This window comes from Crocodylus porosus, unplaced genomic scaffold (genome assembly GCF_001723895.1).
Source record: "Crocodylus porosus isolate Cpor-Errol unplaced genomic scaffold, CroPor_comp1, whole genome shotgun sequence".
NCBI lineage: Eukaryota > Metazoa > Chordata > Crocodylia > Crocodylidae > Crocodylus > Crocodylus porosus.
Genome location: NW_017728912.1, coordinates 34,685,628 through 34,702,934, shown reverse-complemented (window position 1 = coordinate 34,702,934; position 17,307 = coordinate 34,685,628). Strand labels below are relative to the sequence as shown.

At 43.2% G+C, this 17,307-nt stretch overlaps 1 protein-coding gene across 1 annotated transcript in view; it reads left to right on the top strand.

The window, feature by feature from the left end:
- The window catches only part of GRSF1 (G-rich RNA sequence binding factor 1), a 19,918-nt gene extending 5,617 nt beyond the window's left edge, over positions 1-14,301 (top strand). Inside the window, exons 5-11 of the mRNA XM_019533971.1 lie at positions 2,035-2,175; positions 5,461-5,596; positions 7,298-7,482; positions 7,574-7,698; positions 10,664-10,799; positions 11,820-11,897; positions 13,624-14,301. Of these exons, the coding sequence (XP_019389516.1) occupies positions 2,035-2,175; positions 5,461-5,596; positions 7,298-7,482; positions 7,574-7,698; positions 10,664-10,799; positions 11,820-11,875 (779 nt within the window). The 3' untranslated portion in view covers positions 11,876-11,897; positions 13,624-14,301. The remainder of the gene's footprint in view (positions 1-2,034; positions 2,176-5,460; positions 5,597-7,297; positions 7,483-7,573; positions 7,699-10,663; positions 10,800-11,819; positions 11,898-13,623) is intronic.
- Positions 14,302-17,307: the final 3,006 nt, after the last annotated feature.

The window sequence follows — 17,307 nt, the reverse complement described above, 5'->3', positions numbered from 1 at the left end:
TACCCTGGGGGTGTTTAAGAGGAGGTTGGATGAACATCTTGCTGGGGTCGTTTGACCCCAGTATTATTTCCTGTCATGGCAGGGGATCGGACTAGATGATCTACTCAGGTCCCTTCTGACCCTAGAAACTATGAAACTCATTGAGGAATATAGCCTTGTCCCCTCTGTCACCAATTGTTTCTGCCCATTTAGCAGAGGTCCTATTCCTCCCTGGGCCTTCCTTTTACTCCCTATATATCTGAAAAACAATTTTTTGTTATCCTTAACTTGGGATGCCATCCTAAGCTCCATGGTAGGTTTGGCCTTTTTAACTGCCTCCCTACAACTGCGAGCTGAAGAGGCATACCCCTCTTTAGTAATCTCTCCCTGTTTCTACTGCTTATATGCCCCCCTTTTTGCCCTTAGGCTGCTCTGGATTTCTCTGGTCAGCCAAGGAAGCCTCTTGGCCCCTTTCCCCCGCATCGGAATCGTCTCTCTCTGTGCCCAAAGGATCGTTTCCTTAAGGCACAGCTACCCTTCCTGGGCTCCCATCTTGCCAAATCTCTTACTCTGCAGTGTGTCATTGACTAAGCGCCTGAGCTCGCTGAAGTCAGCCTTCCTGAAGTCTAGCACTTCCACCCTACTGGTTACCTTACCCACTCTGTGCCTTATGATGAGGCCTAGAGCACAACCCCTCCCCCTCTCTTCCCCACTTTATCCTTTCTGTATAGCTTATAGCCCTCAGTGTTTACTGCCCAGTTGTGGGTAGAGTCCCACCAGGTTTCTGTTAACCCCGCTAAGTCATAAGTGTTCTCTGCAAGCAGGAGTGCTAGTTCATCCTGGTTGCTCCCCATGCTCCTAGCACTAGTGTAAAGGCACTTGAGCCCTGTGATTGGTGCCTTTGTCTCCCCCCCCAGCTCTGATGCCCAGTGGGCCCTTTATTGCTTACCTGTGCTGTGCTGCTGGACATCCCATGGAATGCAGGTTCCTGATGATCTTTCTTCTGCCTCCCCGTCTGAGCCAATTTGAAGGTTCTCCATATCCCTTTCCAGCTTTTTTTAAAGAACTCGGGGCCAGTTTTTCCAGGGGTCAGTCCCTGTCTGGAGCTCTTCTAAATATCTAGCCACTTTGGCTGCTTGCAGACCTTAAAAAAACAAAACGTAGCGGCATTTGCAGTAAACTCAGTGTGCTCCTGGGCTGAGCCCAGCATATGCCCAGAAGAGGCAGCATTGGACCCAGCTTGCCCATTGTCTGCCTAGATTAGGCACTTTAGGTAAAAGTGGCCAAAAGCCCTGCCAAAGCTCCCGATCTATACAGATGTTGCAGAGCCAAGTCACAGTAACACTTCGCTTCTTCCAGTAAAGTGTGTGTGTGTAAGGTCTGTAGGCTTCCTTCATTGTTTAAAAGAAGTGATTCTTGAGTGGGTGACCCTGGGGTGCTATGAGATCCTTTTGAGGGTGCCACAGGCTGCAAGGAGGTAAGCACAGGAATAAATAAATAAATTTTTGAAATGGGGTACCACTAGATTCAGAAAGGATTTGGAGAGGTGCCTTGAATATAAAAAGATCGAGAGAACTCCTGTTGTAGTTGTATGACAATATCTTTTAAGTATCTGAAGACTAAAAAGTGGATGACTCATCACTCCAGTCATATGAATTTATATCATCTGCTCCCCATGTTAGTGGGTATGGCTAGTAGGGAACTGTGTGAAACCAATGGGTCTGTCCTGGAAAAAATCAAGATTAAAAGTCACATTGGGAAGCCAAGGCTCATGTTTAGGCAGTGGAAGAGAAGAAGATACAAGAAGGCAGAAAAAGCTATGGGGTGTGTCCTTACCTGGTCTGCAAGGTCTAAAAACCTAGGCTTGCAGTTTCTGAGGTGCCTCTCCCTCACATGGTTATTCTTCACTTTTTAAACTTGGGAACAAAAAGTATAATGTACACTCAAAACTGGAAATATATTTCTTCAGTCCCAAGCCCTTCGAGGTGATTCCTCAAAGTAACTTTACAGCAGTAGCTTGTGAAGGAAAATGTTTTTCTCTTGTATTTTTTATAGTTTTTGAAATACGTGATGAAGATGTAGATGCTGTATTGAAGAGTCTGCTCCCCCCTCCACCTCCTGTTAATGATGGAGTTGTACGTCTCCGAGGCCTTCCATTCAGTTGTACTGAAGTAGACATTGAAGAGTTTTTTGCAGGTAACATTTGAGAACGTTCATTCTTTTCTTTTCAGCCAGTCAGTGCTTATAACTTGTAAATAATATTATGTTATCTAGACTCAGTTCCTGAAACTTGAAGTTGCAAAAATTGTCAAATGCCACAGTGATGTCTTGCTGTCTGCTGGCTACTTCAATACCAATACCTGTTAGAATTACCAGGATAACTGCAGATCTGAACTTTCCTGTCTTTTCTGAGTCCACCCTCTATAATCATTGAGGGATCACTGTGTCTGACCAGGCCATGGGCTGCAGTCTTCTGGAATCAATCATGATTAATTCATCTGGTGTGACTTAGGCTCAGTACCTGCTGCAGCCTTTCCTCTGGAAGTTATGGCCAGTGGTAGCCAGTCAGCTGACTGACATCTTAAAGCAAAATGTTTAAAGCAGGACTGTCCAGCTGGCCAGCTGCATTTGGCTTATGGGCTCCTGCCATGCTACCATTCCCCCATTTTTTTCTGCTGCTGTGGTAACCAGGTTCTCCGGGGCAGGGCAACACAGTGGGAAGGTGCCCAGTGGGCCTTCTGCTCAGTTGGTGGGGTGTGTGTGTACCCACTCAGTTGGTGGGGTTTGAGCAGGGCTAATGTGGTGGCAGGCACCTTTCTGCTGCCTGTGCCCTGGGGGTGTTGCTCTGACTGCACAGTGGGGATTCTGTGGCATTCAGAGTCAGTGTGCCGTCCAGGCCTTGGAACCAATATGGGGTACAGCCCAAGCTACTTAGAAGTTGGACAGCTTTGGTTTAAAGCAAAAGCATTTCAGATAGACAGTTTGTTTTCTGTTTTAAGACTTCGTGTCTGGTTGTCAGTGACTAATCCTCTTCCTACAAATCCTCCAATACCTCTGTGGTGCGCAGCGTGGCAGTTAGTTTGCCTGACTTAGAAACCAGTTCACCCCTTTTGTTTCAAGGAATGTTTCTAAATCCTGCTCTGTATTTAATGATCATTTTGCATCCTTTTCTGAGTCAGCTCTTTTTTAACTGTTCCAGAACCTTTTGAAATAATTTAGAAACCAGGGCTAACAGAAAATTTTGCTGCTTCCCAGCAGGTCAGATGGTCAAGCTGCTAGCTTCTTGTTTTGACTTTTCAGCATTTTATTTACCTTAATAAAGGGTATCCTTACAGAGGAGTCATTGTTATAACTTCAGTGAAGTCTATCTTTTATGAAGACATAACTAGCCAACATTAAATTAGCTAGTTCAGGTCTTGCCAGCAGTTTGCCTGTGGTAGCATGGAGCTCAGCCTGGGCTGCAGGGCCTGCCTAAGAAACTGTATAGATGTGTGGGCACCTATCCATGCTGAATTTTGTGCTACTGCAGCTAGACTGCCGCCAGGGACCAAGTTGCCTACAGTATCTGCATCTGCTACAGTTTCAATGGGCTGTACACGCATGGACATTACTGCATCAATTTAATATTTAAAATGTAAACAGTGTGTCTCAAGTCATAACAGCTAGATAGTTTTCACAATTGGTTTAAAAATTAAGAGCTAGAGAATAAGATGACACCAAGTTGGGTAGAGTTGCAGGCTCCATGAAGGGTAGGGCTGTGATCCAGAATAAATTGGAGAAATGGTCTGAAATCGATCAGTTGAGCTTCAACAAGGACAAATACAAAAGTCCTGCAATTGGGATAGAGTAAATGTTTGCACAAATACAGTCTGGGGAATGATTGGCTAGGCTGCCGTGCTGCGGAGAAGAACAAGGACCTGGGAATTACATTGAGCCATAAACTGAATATGAGCCAAAAGCATACTTTGGTTGCCAAAAATGCCAACAATATACTGGATTCTATTAACAGGAGGATATCTTGCAAATCAAGGGAAGTGATTCCTCCACCCTATTCAGCAAGTGAGGCCTCACATAGAGTACTGTTCAGTTTTGGGGCCTGGACTTCAAGAAAGATATGGACAGATTGAGAAGAGTCTGTTGGAAAGTGACAAAATGATTAGAGGTCTGGTAAGCATGATTTATGAGGAAAGGCTGAAAGAACTACTGTTGTTCAGTATGGAGAAGACTAAGGGGGGATTTGCTAGCTGTCTTCAAATACCTGAAGAACAATTATAGAGAGGATGGAAATACAGCCTTTTCTCTGTGGCTGTAGGGGACAGGACTAGGAGCAGTGGCATTGAACAGCACAGGAAACTTAGGCTGGAGGTCAGGGAGAACTTTTTGACTATGAGAATGGTTAAACATTGGAACAAGCTACCTCAGTGTTGTGAAATCTCTATTTCTGGACACTTGACTAGAATGGTTTCTAGTCAGGGATGGGATGACCTTGACTGGAACACAAGACTGCATTAGATGATTCTGTGAGGTCCTTTCCACCCTTACTTTCCTATGATCCTATGGTAAGACGATAGCCTTCCAAAAAAAAAAATAACCAAAGCAATAATTTCATGTGGATTAGTTCAAGCTCAGATTTAATGTTTGGTTAGAATTACATAAATTCTGCATATATTGTCAAGTTGTGATTAGTTCTGGATTCTCTGGCCTTCAGGAAGGGATTGTGCAGTGGAAATGCAATGAAGCATTGCAAGTATGGTTGAAAATTTGCTGGTTTCTGTATGAGTTTGTAGACATTGAGAACAAGAGTCTGTAATAAAATGAGTACCTGCCAGAGAAGCAGTAAAAAGTTGTTTATATCCCTTTGTTTACAAAAACCCTCAAAAAAAACCACCCCAGAAAATGCAAACAATTGAAATTTTACAGTAATTGCTTATTGCTTGCTGGAAGAATTTGAAGATTAAAGTCTTTGAGACTAAGGCTTATGGGAGAGTACTGTGTTTTCTCATATGCAGTGCACATCTCTTTCCAAAATTCTGCTGCTAGAAGTCTGGGTATACATCATAAATGAGGAAATATGGTAATAGCATTTTCTGCGGGGGCGGGGAAGGACAGTGAAAGTAATGCTGCAGTGCTAGCTGACTGGACATTTTCATCTGCCACAGTCTCCTGTTGCAGGAGCAAGGAAAAATATTTTTATTTATTTATTTATTTATTTATTCACTTATATTCTCCTTTTCAAAAACAAGTTGTGAATCTTGTTCAGGGATGTGTTGCGTGTGCTAAAATATGGTAAAATGCATACAAATCCATCAAATAGTTGAGAAATAAGAAAACAGCTGTCCAATAGGTGATGCATTGTATTAAGCCAGCTTGAAAAGTCAGTTCAGAATTAGATATCCTTTTCCTTATTTTGTATAAATTAAAAAGACGGCTTGCAACCTTTGAGGTACAGCTCACATTTGACAATGCTTTTATCCCCTAAAGGTTTGAGTATTGCTGAGATAACATTTGTTATGGACCCAAGAGGAAAAAGAAAAACTGGAGAAGCCTTTGTGCAGTTTACTGCTCCAGAAATGGCAAAGCAAGCACTGTTAAAGCATAAGGAGGAAATTGGGCATCGGTATGTGCTTCAGTGTGGTTAACAGGCAGCATTTATGCATATAAAGCTAGCTTTATACCCATGTCATTTAAAGTTTGATACAGAGAGTGAACGATCATATTATGTTCCCTTTTTATTGATGATATGATCCTTCACTCCACATCCTCATTCTTTTACTTCATTTCTTCATAAGAGGAATGAGAATATATGCATTACTCTATGGCCATTTGAAGCTACTGTGATGATGATTGATTATCACATGTCTGCATAGAGTGGAGATGTAATAGACTGCTTTTTGGTTACATCAGAGATTTGCAAAGGAACTTATTATCCCTTTCACAGACAATAAAGGTAGAGAGGAGCTTCTGGGACACTAAAGCCAAGTCCTGCTAAGGAGTTTGTCCTTGCCTCCTATTGATTTCAGTAGCACTTAGATGCCTAAATACCTTTGAACCAATCCTTAGTTTATTATACACTTAGGATTCTGCAGTCCCCTACTCCCTGAAAGTATTTTATTTATCTTAATTGTGAACACTTACAGTGGTGATTTCTCAGTTACCGCATCTGTACATAGTGATTCCCAGAAGATGGGATAATTCTTTTGGTGGATAGGGAGGATCCTGGGTCAGTATTTCCAAAGCAGGCTCTGTGTTAATAACTGAAATTTGCAAGGACCTGGTACCTGCCAGATACTTAAGAAGACACATTTTCCCCTTTTTTGAAGAGAGCTGAGTCACCCTTTTTAAGGAGAGTTGTAAAAGTATTCAGAGAAGGGACATAAATTAGAAATATGTTGCTTCAACAGTAGCTTGACAGATGTGTTCTGCCTGATATCTACCTCTTATTTCCAAATAATTGTAAAGCATTAAACAATATGGAACTTAACTACCTCAACCTTATCTTTATTTTTAGTGTTTGTAGTGGCTGAGTTTATCATTTCTAGGTTGTGTGTTGTAGAACAGGTGATATACTACCCTGTGCATCCTTGGCACCATGGTTGGCATGGCATCCTCTCTGGTGCCTCCTGCTAACTGCCAGTCCGCTCTTTGGGTGGGTTCTTTCCTGTGGTTCAGTCTTCCTGCCAGGTCCTACTTAGTCCATCTGTTTCTAAGATTTCGGTGGTCTTCAATTTCAAAATGTATCCTTAGTAGGATTGGTCCTCAAAACCAAATCCCATTTCCCCTTTGGAGGTCCCCCAACTTGCACTGGAGATAAACCCTCAGAGGTTAAATGTAAAGTTACATTTGAGTGTCTTGTCTCTCTGGGATGTTTCTAGCTTCCCATTTGTGTTTTTGAGAGTGCCAACTTGGAAGGCTGCCTTCCCAGGCCTTGTCTGCAGCACAGTTCAGGAACTAGCTCCATTCCCGAACCGTATTCCTTCCCTGCTCAGGATTCTCTGCTTGCTGAGCTTGTCTAGCCTTGTTTTGAAGAACGCCTACCTAGCTCTTGTGCGGGTGTTCACTGGTAACCCAGCCATGCCTCCAGGTGCACCTGTGAGGCTTATTTGAGGTCTGAGGCTGCCATTAACTCTCTTTCTGACGCATCTTGCAGATACCTTTTTCAGTTCAGTAAATTGTAAAATAGACTTACCTAGCATCCCAAAACAAAATTGAATAGGAACTATGATGGCAGTCTTCAAGGCAGCAGCCTTTTTTTGAAAATCTAGTGTGTTTTCTAAGCCGAATGAAGGTAGATTGTCTGTTTTGTTCCTTTTATATCTAGGTACATTGAAATATTTCCCAGCAACAGGAGTGAAATTCAAACCCATAGTAGCTCTCCCTGGAGGAAGAAGATGACCCCTTACCCAGTCTCTAAATTGACAAAAGAATCTGAATTGGTCTTTGAAGCAAATGAAGTGGGGAAGACTCAAAGACCACACACAACCTCTGAAAGTGAGAGAGAGAATGGTCAGTTCTCACCTTTTGTTCTTTGAAATGCTGTTGCTTCCTCTCATGTGCTTGCCTGCACGCAGGTAACTGTTTTTGTTGGCTTCTACAGAACCTTACAGAGAAGTAAGTGAAAAGCCTGAGGATGCTTTGGAATGTGGGAATCCCCATCTATTACTGCATTTTGTTCATCTGAGAGGCCTGCCATTCCAGGCTAGTGCCCAAGACATTATAAACGTATGTAGCCATAAAATTGTATAGCTTTATGAAGAATTGCTAAACCTCTGTTCTAAATACTCCAGCCTTTAGAACACACAGTGTCATTTCTAAGGTTATGCATAGGTGTTACCTTTTGTGCTGGGGAAAAAAGCCTTTCTCCTGGTACAAGAAAGTAGCAACAGTTGGTTAAGGGTTTTTATTTGTGTTGGAGAAGTGGCTTCTCTGCAAAAAAAAAAAAAAAAAAAGAAGAGACGAGCACTTTCAGCTGGGCAGATCTCCCCTCTTACATTAGCTTGAATGGCTGTATGCCTCTCTCAGTACTGGGATGCACTTAGTATCCCATTGTCTTCCACTCTCCTTCCCTTCCCCCACATCAAGGAGGAGGGAGGGAGAGCACTGGCTCCCTGCTAGCCTTCCCATTGGCAAGCTGTCAGGGAGCTCTGCGAGGAGCCTGCTGCTACTGCTTGAATGCTGGGAGAGTCTCCAGACTTGTTCAGGTAACAGTGCTAATGCCCCCCAGCATTGAACAGAGCTGGCTGTATGCCAGGGGTTGCCTTAAGATAGGTGAAGCCATAGAGGAATGCTCCCATTCTGCTAACTAGCTAATTGGGGTGCAGGTATCTTTCCATGGTTTGAATGGAGTTCCATGTAGTTCCAGCAATGGGCACATCTGCTTCCTGTTCTCTGCACAGTTCTGGATCACCCTTTGGGTCCTGCCAGTCAGCTCACCTCTTGCTAATAGATGTTTAGGTTAGAAGTAACTTAGTGTAAACCCAAGACCCTGGGCTTGGTCAAGTTACTTTAGGACCCTCATTGGTTCCAGACCAGCAACTGGGGCTATCAGATATAGGCAGGATGGAAGTGGTCATAGTCACAAGGCAGCAGGTGGGACAGTGAGCGCAGCTGTGACTTACCTGTATGGAGGGCAGGAGCAGAGGCAGGGAGCATGCCCCTGCCCAGAACTAGGGGCTGCCTTTTTCCTCTCAGCTACCTTCAGCTGATTTCCATGTAACATCAGCTGGAGACAGGCTGTCTGCCATGGCAGAGAGAGGGAGCAAAGAAGCAGTTCTGCATTGCCCCATGGCTGGAGAGCTTGTCTTTGAGGTGACTTGCTCTCTAGCCAGGTGACTGGACTGCCTGTATGCATCCATTCTCACAACATTTTTTAGCGCTGGAATAAAATGCCAGTCTGTACCTTAAGTGGATGGTACCTAAAAACAGTTCTGTGAGGTCAGAAAATCAAGAAATAGGTGGATTTTGAACCTATGAGCGGAAATCAAGCCCAGGTTGGAGGAAGATGAGTGGAACAGATTCACTAGCTAATGAAATCCCTATACCTTAAGTAGAATGTCACGTTTATTGATGTGTGTTTGGTTTTTTTGGGTAAAGATGTGTTGTGTACCATGAAGATCTTTAAAATGTTCTCTTTTGGATAAGAAAGCCTCGGTCTTAAATTTCTCTGGCACCCTGTGTTACAAGTAATTTGACCTGTGGTAAGCTGCGGGGTATGCCATGTTCCAGGCATATGCATATTAGATAAATGTTTAATTTGCTTAACAGCGTAACACATCAGTCCCCGTCACCTATTGGTTACATAATAACAAACATCTCTTATCTCATTACCAGTTACATGCATAAGCTATTAAATGCATAACATCTTTCAGACCTATTGTCTTTAACTTAACTGTAATCCATTTAACTGTATGCTAATGGGCACCAAGAACTATGAAGCAAAAGTAGCTGTTAAAAGGCCTTGAAAAAGGCAGGAGACATGTTTCTTGGCTGTTCTCTCCTCATTGTTAAGGCTTTTATTAGTTATCAATATCCTAAAAACTTAGAGGCCTTGAAAGTAACAGAAGGTAGTTAATTTTGGAGCTTCCAGCACTACTGAAAGTGCTGTGTGCTTAATGAGCATTTCTCACATTGAGCTTGGGTAAATGCATAGTCTTTTTCACACTTGAGGCTACTGATGTAAATCCAGTTTACTATAATGCAAGGGAATTCTTTCATTGCTGAGAGATGCTAATCCTGTATATTAAATTATTTGACAATTATTTTGTGGCAGAACCCAAAGGCTTGAGCAAGATTGGTGTGCTAAGATAGCAGACATTGTTCTGATGCTAAACAACTAACTGTTCTAAATTGTGGCTGGGTCCTGAGATGTTGCTAAGTTATTTCTGACATAATAGTTCTCTTAGCAAGAGGCCAGTGGGTTGGGGAAGGTAAAGGTGGTTGGAATGCCAGAGACAAAGAGGGGACTAGAGCAAAGCTTCAGTTGGGGAATGTGCACAGTTAAGTAAAGAACAGATGTCAAGGATTACCTGCAGCGTAAAGGTTGGATGGACTATCTTGTGTGCGTAGATGTGTGTATTTTCATAATGGAGAACTGAAAAACAGCCTTTATGGTAGCAGGAAGCAAGCTGGCCTGAGGCTCAATTCTCTTGTTTACCAAATCTTCTATAGAAGCTTCTGTGCAGATGACTCCTGTGAATGATGTGCACTGAAAGAAAGATGGAAAGAAAACAAACTTTCGCAACTGTTACCAGATCCGCTTGGTTTCAGAGCGTATCCAAAGCCTGTCACAATGTAAAGCTATAGCTATTGGATGTTTATGGTTTTCTGGAGAAGAACAACGTAGAATACAGTTTACCTAAAGAGAGACAGGAAGCATGGAATTCCAGCTTTGAACTCTTCAGTGGCAACTGATAAACATGATTGCTTTATTCCTTAAAGAACTTAAATCATAATGAAATGATCACCCATCTTTCTTTGTGTAAGCTGATTTAAGTTCCCATGTGAAATAGTAAAAAAATTTGAAACCACTTAATTCTATCAAATAGAGAAACTATGAGGTTTGAAACAGTAAGCTTGAGAGTTAAAGGCCACTTTGTTCTTGCCATTGGTTCCTCTTGACTTCAAGACTTTTACCTGATCAGCATCAAACAGGCTATGTATTTGATCTTCCATTTGTGTTTTCATTCAGTTTCTTGCTCCTCTGAAACCTGTAAAGATTACCATGGAATATAATTCCAGTGGGAAGGCTACAGGAGAAGCAGATGTTCACTTTAAGAGCCATAAGGATGCGGTTGCTGCTATGGTCAAGGACAGGTCACACATGCGTAAGTAGAGTTCATGCTTCTGTGCCTGCTGGATGTCACTACATTTTTAAAACTTTCATCTCCAGTAATCTGGAAGTACTTGTCTGGTGTTGGGCTGTTTACTGATACAGCATATTTCTTCCACTTCTAGAGGCTGAAATGTTTTATCTTGCAGTGCTAAATTGTATTTGGATGGGATGTTTTAGACAAGGGTGGTCTTGCCTTGAGCAGAAAGTTGGACTAGATATCCTGAGGTCCCTTGCAGCCCTGTTTTTCTATGATTCTGTGCCTGGTTACATGCTCTATGTGTAATCTATTCACTCAAATTCAAGACGCTGTCTCCCCTGCCAAATCGGCCTAGAGGAAAAATAGCTTTGTCTTGGATTCAAGAACCAGGCCAGGGCAAGCAGCAGCAGCTGCCTGCCACAGGCAGGAATAGCTTGTTTGGTTGTGGGATGGGACATGCCAGTTGAAGTGCAGGGGAAATTGGAGGTAAGGATGGGACCTGCAACCCTCCCTTCCATTCCCCTTGCTCCCTTCCTCACCTTCTGCTCTGGCCTTCTTTGCAGCAGCCATGCCCAGTAGGGAGCCGCTGCTACTGCTTCTCCATGGTGAGCTGGGCCGAGCTAAGGTTGCATTGCTGCTGTCTGCCCCGGAAGAGTAGACCTGCAGCATATGGGGGGCGGGGAGGGAAGGCTGCAGGAGGAGTAGAAGGTAGCGGGGACAGGAAGGGATGGGATGCAGAGGCAGGGGCAGGCATATTGGGACAAGGGGAAGGGGTCTTGCCCCTGGACCCCCATCACTGCTTTCCCTGCCACAGCAATGAGAGGTGGGATGAATAATTAGATTATTTACATGAAAAATTATAACAAGTTTTACAATTTTGCATATATATGTATGTATGTGTGTGTATATATGTATATAATCATCTGGGGGAGGTTGTCTTAAATTCTAAATAATCTTGGATTCAGGTAAATAAGGTATTTAATCTTGGTGTTGAAGCTTAATAAACTAAACTTTTTTTGTTTAATTTCTTTCCAGAGCATAGATATATTGAATTGTTCCTGAATTCATATCCAAACAAAAATTCCCGGTGACAGTGGCACAACCCCTTGGTAGGTAAGTGTATTAAATCCCCCATCCTTGTGATACCTGCATTTTCCAAAGGTGGGCAAGCTGACTCTTAATTTACATGCTTATATAAAACACAATGCTATATGCTGCTTTGCATGTTTAACACCAGTTAGTTTCATAGAGAAGTAAGGTTGGATGGGACCTTAAGAAATCATCTAGTCCAGGGGTCAGTAGCCCCCTCAGCCCGCATGCTGAGCGTGGTGCACAAGGCCATTTTGCTCAGCACACGACTGCCAGCCTGGGCTTTAAATGGCTGCTGCCAACCACAGAGCCCAGGCTGCTCCCAGCAGGTGGCTGGGAGACTGCAAGCCCTGCTGCAAGCAGACTGGGCTTAGTGGGCTGGCTGCAGCTGGGGGGCTGCAAACTGCTGCTTCAGCTCCGGCAGGTTGGCACTCTGGCACCTTTCAAGGTAGATGTGTATTTTTTTTCAGCACTTTGGCCAAAAAACATTGCCTGCCTCTCATCTAGTCCAACTAGGGATCAAACCTGTGACCTTGGCATTATTAGCACCAAACTCTTAAAGCTTATGTCAGAATGCTCAAAGAAGAGTGCCTCAAGTTGGTTACCTGAATTTATAAACAATGCAGCAAATGTGTTCCAAAGGTTCTACTTTAAAAGCTATTAAATAAGCTTAGATTTTGCAGAAAAAGTTAGAGAAAATCCAAAGTTTTCTGCCAGAACTCTAGAACTTGAGAACAGGACAGGAGTCTCCTGTGTTCAGTAGGGGCAACTACCTCTATCAGCAAGAACTCCAAAATAACCTTTAAGATACCTCAACCCCCTTTTTCTGGTCATGAGAGCCAAATGGCACCACCCACAAGCTCCTCAGGAGTCATCTGTTTTCTTCCATCTGAGTCCTAGAACACCAGTTACGTTGGTTTGTCCCATGGACTCCATCAGGCTGGCTCACTGTCCAGGCACAGTGGAAAGAAGGATTCAGAACCTACTGCTGAATTATGAAAAGCCTGACAAGATGTTTGCTTAGATACATTTTGATCCAAGCTGTTGCCAGCACTGCACTCAATTTAGAGGCAGGTGGATCAAAATGAAGCAATGTATTTGAAGGGGCAATAGTACATCCAGTCTCCATTGGTCATGAAGGTAAAATTTCCTACCTCATCAGTGATAACAATCAGACAGATAGCTATCTGAAACAACCAGGTGTTATGAATTTCACCTGTGCTGACTGGGGGGCCAGCTCAGGCACATACCAGTTCTATCAGACTGCCAAGGATAGAACAATGCTTTGCTGGAGATAGCAAACACCTATGCTAGACACAGTTTTAAGGATTGCCTTTATGGGTATTTGTGTCAGGCAATAGTTCTGTATCTCACTAAGCATTTCCCATAAGATCTCAGAGGAATGTTTAATTACTGTTTATGAACAGTTCAGTGGGCGTTGCATTGTATGCAGTCTTGTTGAAATCTATTTAATGTGAAGAAGGTGATTGGATTTAGCTTATACATGCACCTTCCTCTTGTCCACGTATGTTCACATCCTTTTGAAGAGCCAAATGTTTCCGTGGCATTTTGGCTTAGACAAAGTTTGGATTTCTCCTCACAATCTGCAAATTATTGTTTAATGGGGGGAGGATCTTGTTGAAGCCAGTTCTACTTGGATACTCTGAGAGTATACAAGAAGGGTGATTGGAATTTAAAAAGCCAACATGTTACTCTTAACCTTCAATATTTGTTTCCTCTTTCTTTTTAGGCTAAAGCAAGCAGCAATTCATTCGCACATACCTAGAGGTGGAATTACAGGCATTTTTGTCTGATAGCAAAGATAAAATCTAAAGGACACTTTCTGAATTGCCTTTAAAAGCAGCTTGTATCAAATTCTGTCATTTGGGTTTGTGTAAGAAGTGCATAATAAATTTCATTCACATCCTGTACATGATTTGGCTGATGTAAAAACAGGAAAAGGTCCACAGTTGGCCGTATACTAGTTGTTAATACTGTACAGTCAGAGGAAGGTCTGGTTCTGTTTTTGCCAAAACTGAAATGGTAGCCCCTGTGCATTAGAATTCAGCAGCTTAATTCTGATTTGAGCTGCCTGTTGGATCAGAAAACAGTTCTTGCTGAGAATCTTGTAATATGTAAACACCATCTGAACAGTTAAATGTACCTATAAAAGAGCCAGTCTTTTGAAGCTAGAGCATAACTTTTTATAAGTTTGATTACAGAAGACAGAAGGACAAATACAAGAGTCCAAAATGGTATCTCTCATAGAGCTACCATTCCAACAGTGCTTTCCTTAGTGTGCAGCAAACAGCCCTTGGCCTTTGTGCTTTAGGATACCGTTGGACACTTTGAAATTGCCTCAGTCCATTCAGTTTATAGAAATTAAATAGCGAACTAAAACCTGAGGTAGAAGGTGAGTGGTTTTTTTTTTTGAATATTTCTATGAAGTGCACAAAGACAGCTACACAACCATTTCATTAAAACTATTGTCTTGCATTTAGCAGATAATTTTTAAATTGCATATTGTGTAACAACATTGCCATCTTTTTCAGGTGCTTTACAGCAAGACAACTAGGTTGAATGCACCACTTTATATAGTAGGTAAAATAAGGTCTTGCATTTTGCTCCTTAAGAACAAGCTGTTCTGATGATAAGGAAACTAATTTTGTTTCCACTCATATTGTGGATAGGCACTTGTACTTTCCTATAGTAAGGTCTTTTTGCCCATTCAGTAAGCTCTGTTGTCTTACTAAAAATTAAAATGTCCCAGGAAACTATTGGACAACTTATAGTAAGTAATAAGCTGCAAAGGGATTAAAAAGCGCTTCTGGTATTTATCTGAACATCATCAAAACATCAAAGTAATGCAACTGCGAGTAATGAAGGAAAGCTTTTCCAAATGGAAAGAATGCTTCAGGCTATTCACTACAGTGTGTGCTGTTATTCTGTAGTTTCTAAGAGGCAAGTTCTTTTAAAGTTTCAGTGTTGTTGCCATAATGGTTCAGGAAGTATGTGAAAGGCAAGGATTTTTGTGGGTGATATCCTTTATTGGACAAGCATTGCTGGGATAGACAAGCTTTTGAATACAGTGTTTTCTTCTGTCTAAGTCTATCCCAACTATGCAATTGGTCGAAGAAAAGATGTCACCCACAAGAACCCTTGCCCCTCTAGTCTTTAAATGTGTTTTGAGCAAAGAAGCAGACTGGAACTTAATCTGGTTTGAAAGGGAACACTAGTGCATTACAGCTGTCCTTGCAAATCAAGTATTTAGGATACTTAAAGAAAACAAAGGCTGCTATTTGAAAATAAAAATCAAGTAGAGGACTCTGAGAAATGTTTCTGAAGTTCAGTAATGACAGTTTGTGGTTTGATGAAACAACTCAAAATGGTTTTTCGAGTGTGCTGTTCTAGAAGTTTTATTTCAAGATGAGGGTGACTATTTAAATGAAGTACCATTATCTAGGAACAGGGCCCTATTTTACTAGGCAATGCAAACACTTAGTCCCTGTTCTAAAGAACTGTTGAATCTTTGTGTGGAGATTGGATATTATCACTTTCTTGACTTTGCAACGTGTCAACCCTCTGGGTGGTAAAAAGCTGTTCTTCAAACACTAGAAAGCAACTCTTCCCCAACAGCTTGGGGAAGAATATCTTCTCCCATTGAAATGTCCTGAGTGAGTCTGGTCACTGCCTATCTCGATGAAGGGTGAGAATGTTGGCACAGGTTACCTTAACATACTACCCCTTAAAATGAGAGCAGTCAGTTAAGTCAGGGGTGGGCAATTATTTGGGCCCGAGGGCCATAGAGGGAGTTTTGATGAGCTGTCATGGGCCAGACAGGCATGGGTCAGCTTCCCTCCCTCTTCCCCCTGCAACAGCACCAAAACTTCCTATATGGCTTTGGGTAGGTGAGGAACAGTGTTCTGGAGTGGGGCAGATCCCCATGTGGAGCACCACAGGGGCAGCCAGGGGCCAGATACAGCCAGTTGATGGGCCATGAGCCATATTCTGCACGTCCCTGGATTAAGATGTTTTAAAGCTGCCATAAGCACCCTCTGTTTCAGAGTTATGTGACTGCAGCACAGGTTTATCTTTGATTTGTTTTGCCCAGGTCATTCCAGGCATTTGTGTGGATACTCTGCACCAATTAAATATATTATTTTCATTCTTCCATCATCCCAGGTTGCTCTGGGTCCAGCCTTTCCCATTCCTCTGTTCCCTGGGCAAATTTGCAAGCCGCCTGAATGCTACTGCCCAAGGGGTGGTGTGGATTGCAAGCCAACATCCCCTCCCACCCCCATGGGTTGATGGCTTTGAGCACCTGGGCATTTTCAGTTTGCTGCTGGGCTCTGAGCACCAATAGCTTCTCAGCTTGCGTGCTCTGAGTATGCACATCCTCCTCCCACTTACCTCATCCGGTTGCTGCATGTTTTAGCACCTCTGCAAACAGCAGGACCTGTTACCTAAGTGCTATCTACTTCCCTGGAGATGAGCCCAGAGGATCATTTTAAAAACCATCTACAAACTGGACCTGTACTGAGGTGGTGGATCTCATTGCTTTTGGGTTGAAGAGAAAGTACTCACTACTGCTAGGGCCTCAAAAGACATCAGGGGCAGCACCAGGTGCTCTCCTAGTACATTATAGCACAGATGGTGTCGGGGAGGGGGGGAAGGGTACTATAGGGACTTAGTGTACCCACAGCTTGAGCTGCAGGTGCACCCCCCCACTCTTCCCAGCAGGCACTGCCTGCCTTTTACTTCAGTTTCCCACCAAACATCTGGCTGCTCCAAGCAGGCTGCCACCAGGGCCAGTTGTCTGGACATGCCCAACCCAATTGAGCATGGGGCCTGTGCATGCAGGACCCAGCCTGGTGCAACAGGCGGTCCACATGAGTGGCGCAGGGCCCCGGGTGACTGACTGAGCAGCTTGGAGCTGCCTGAAAGTGCACAGTGCTGCATCAAGCTGGGTTGGGCCCACATGACATGGCACAAGCAGTGCCAGGCAGCCAGGGCTGAGCCATGCTACCCTATGCTACCCTGGGGGGCTGTGCCAGGAGGCCCCAAATGCCCCAACAGCTGTGCTGCTGCTGAGCTATAGGCCATGTGGGCTGTGCAAGGGGGCTTTGGCCCCTGTGGGGGAACTGGGATCATGCATGGGGGCATGTCGGTCCGGCAGGGGCCCTCTGAGGGGCTGGGTGTATGGGCCTTGGGGAGCTCTAACTAATAAGAAACCCAAAAGCAAACATCAATACACATAGATATTTAGAATTTATTTTATTATGATGATAGAGACACTGGTAGGCTTCCAAACTGCTTTAACATTGCATTGCAAAACATTGCCCAACTGGTCACTCTGTCTTTTGTTTTAATTGTGGAAGGACATGTATTTTGGGGTATTTTAAAGAGTGAATTTGTGATTTAAAAAAAAAAAAAA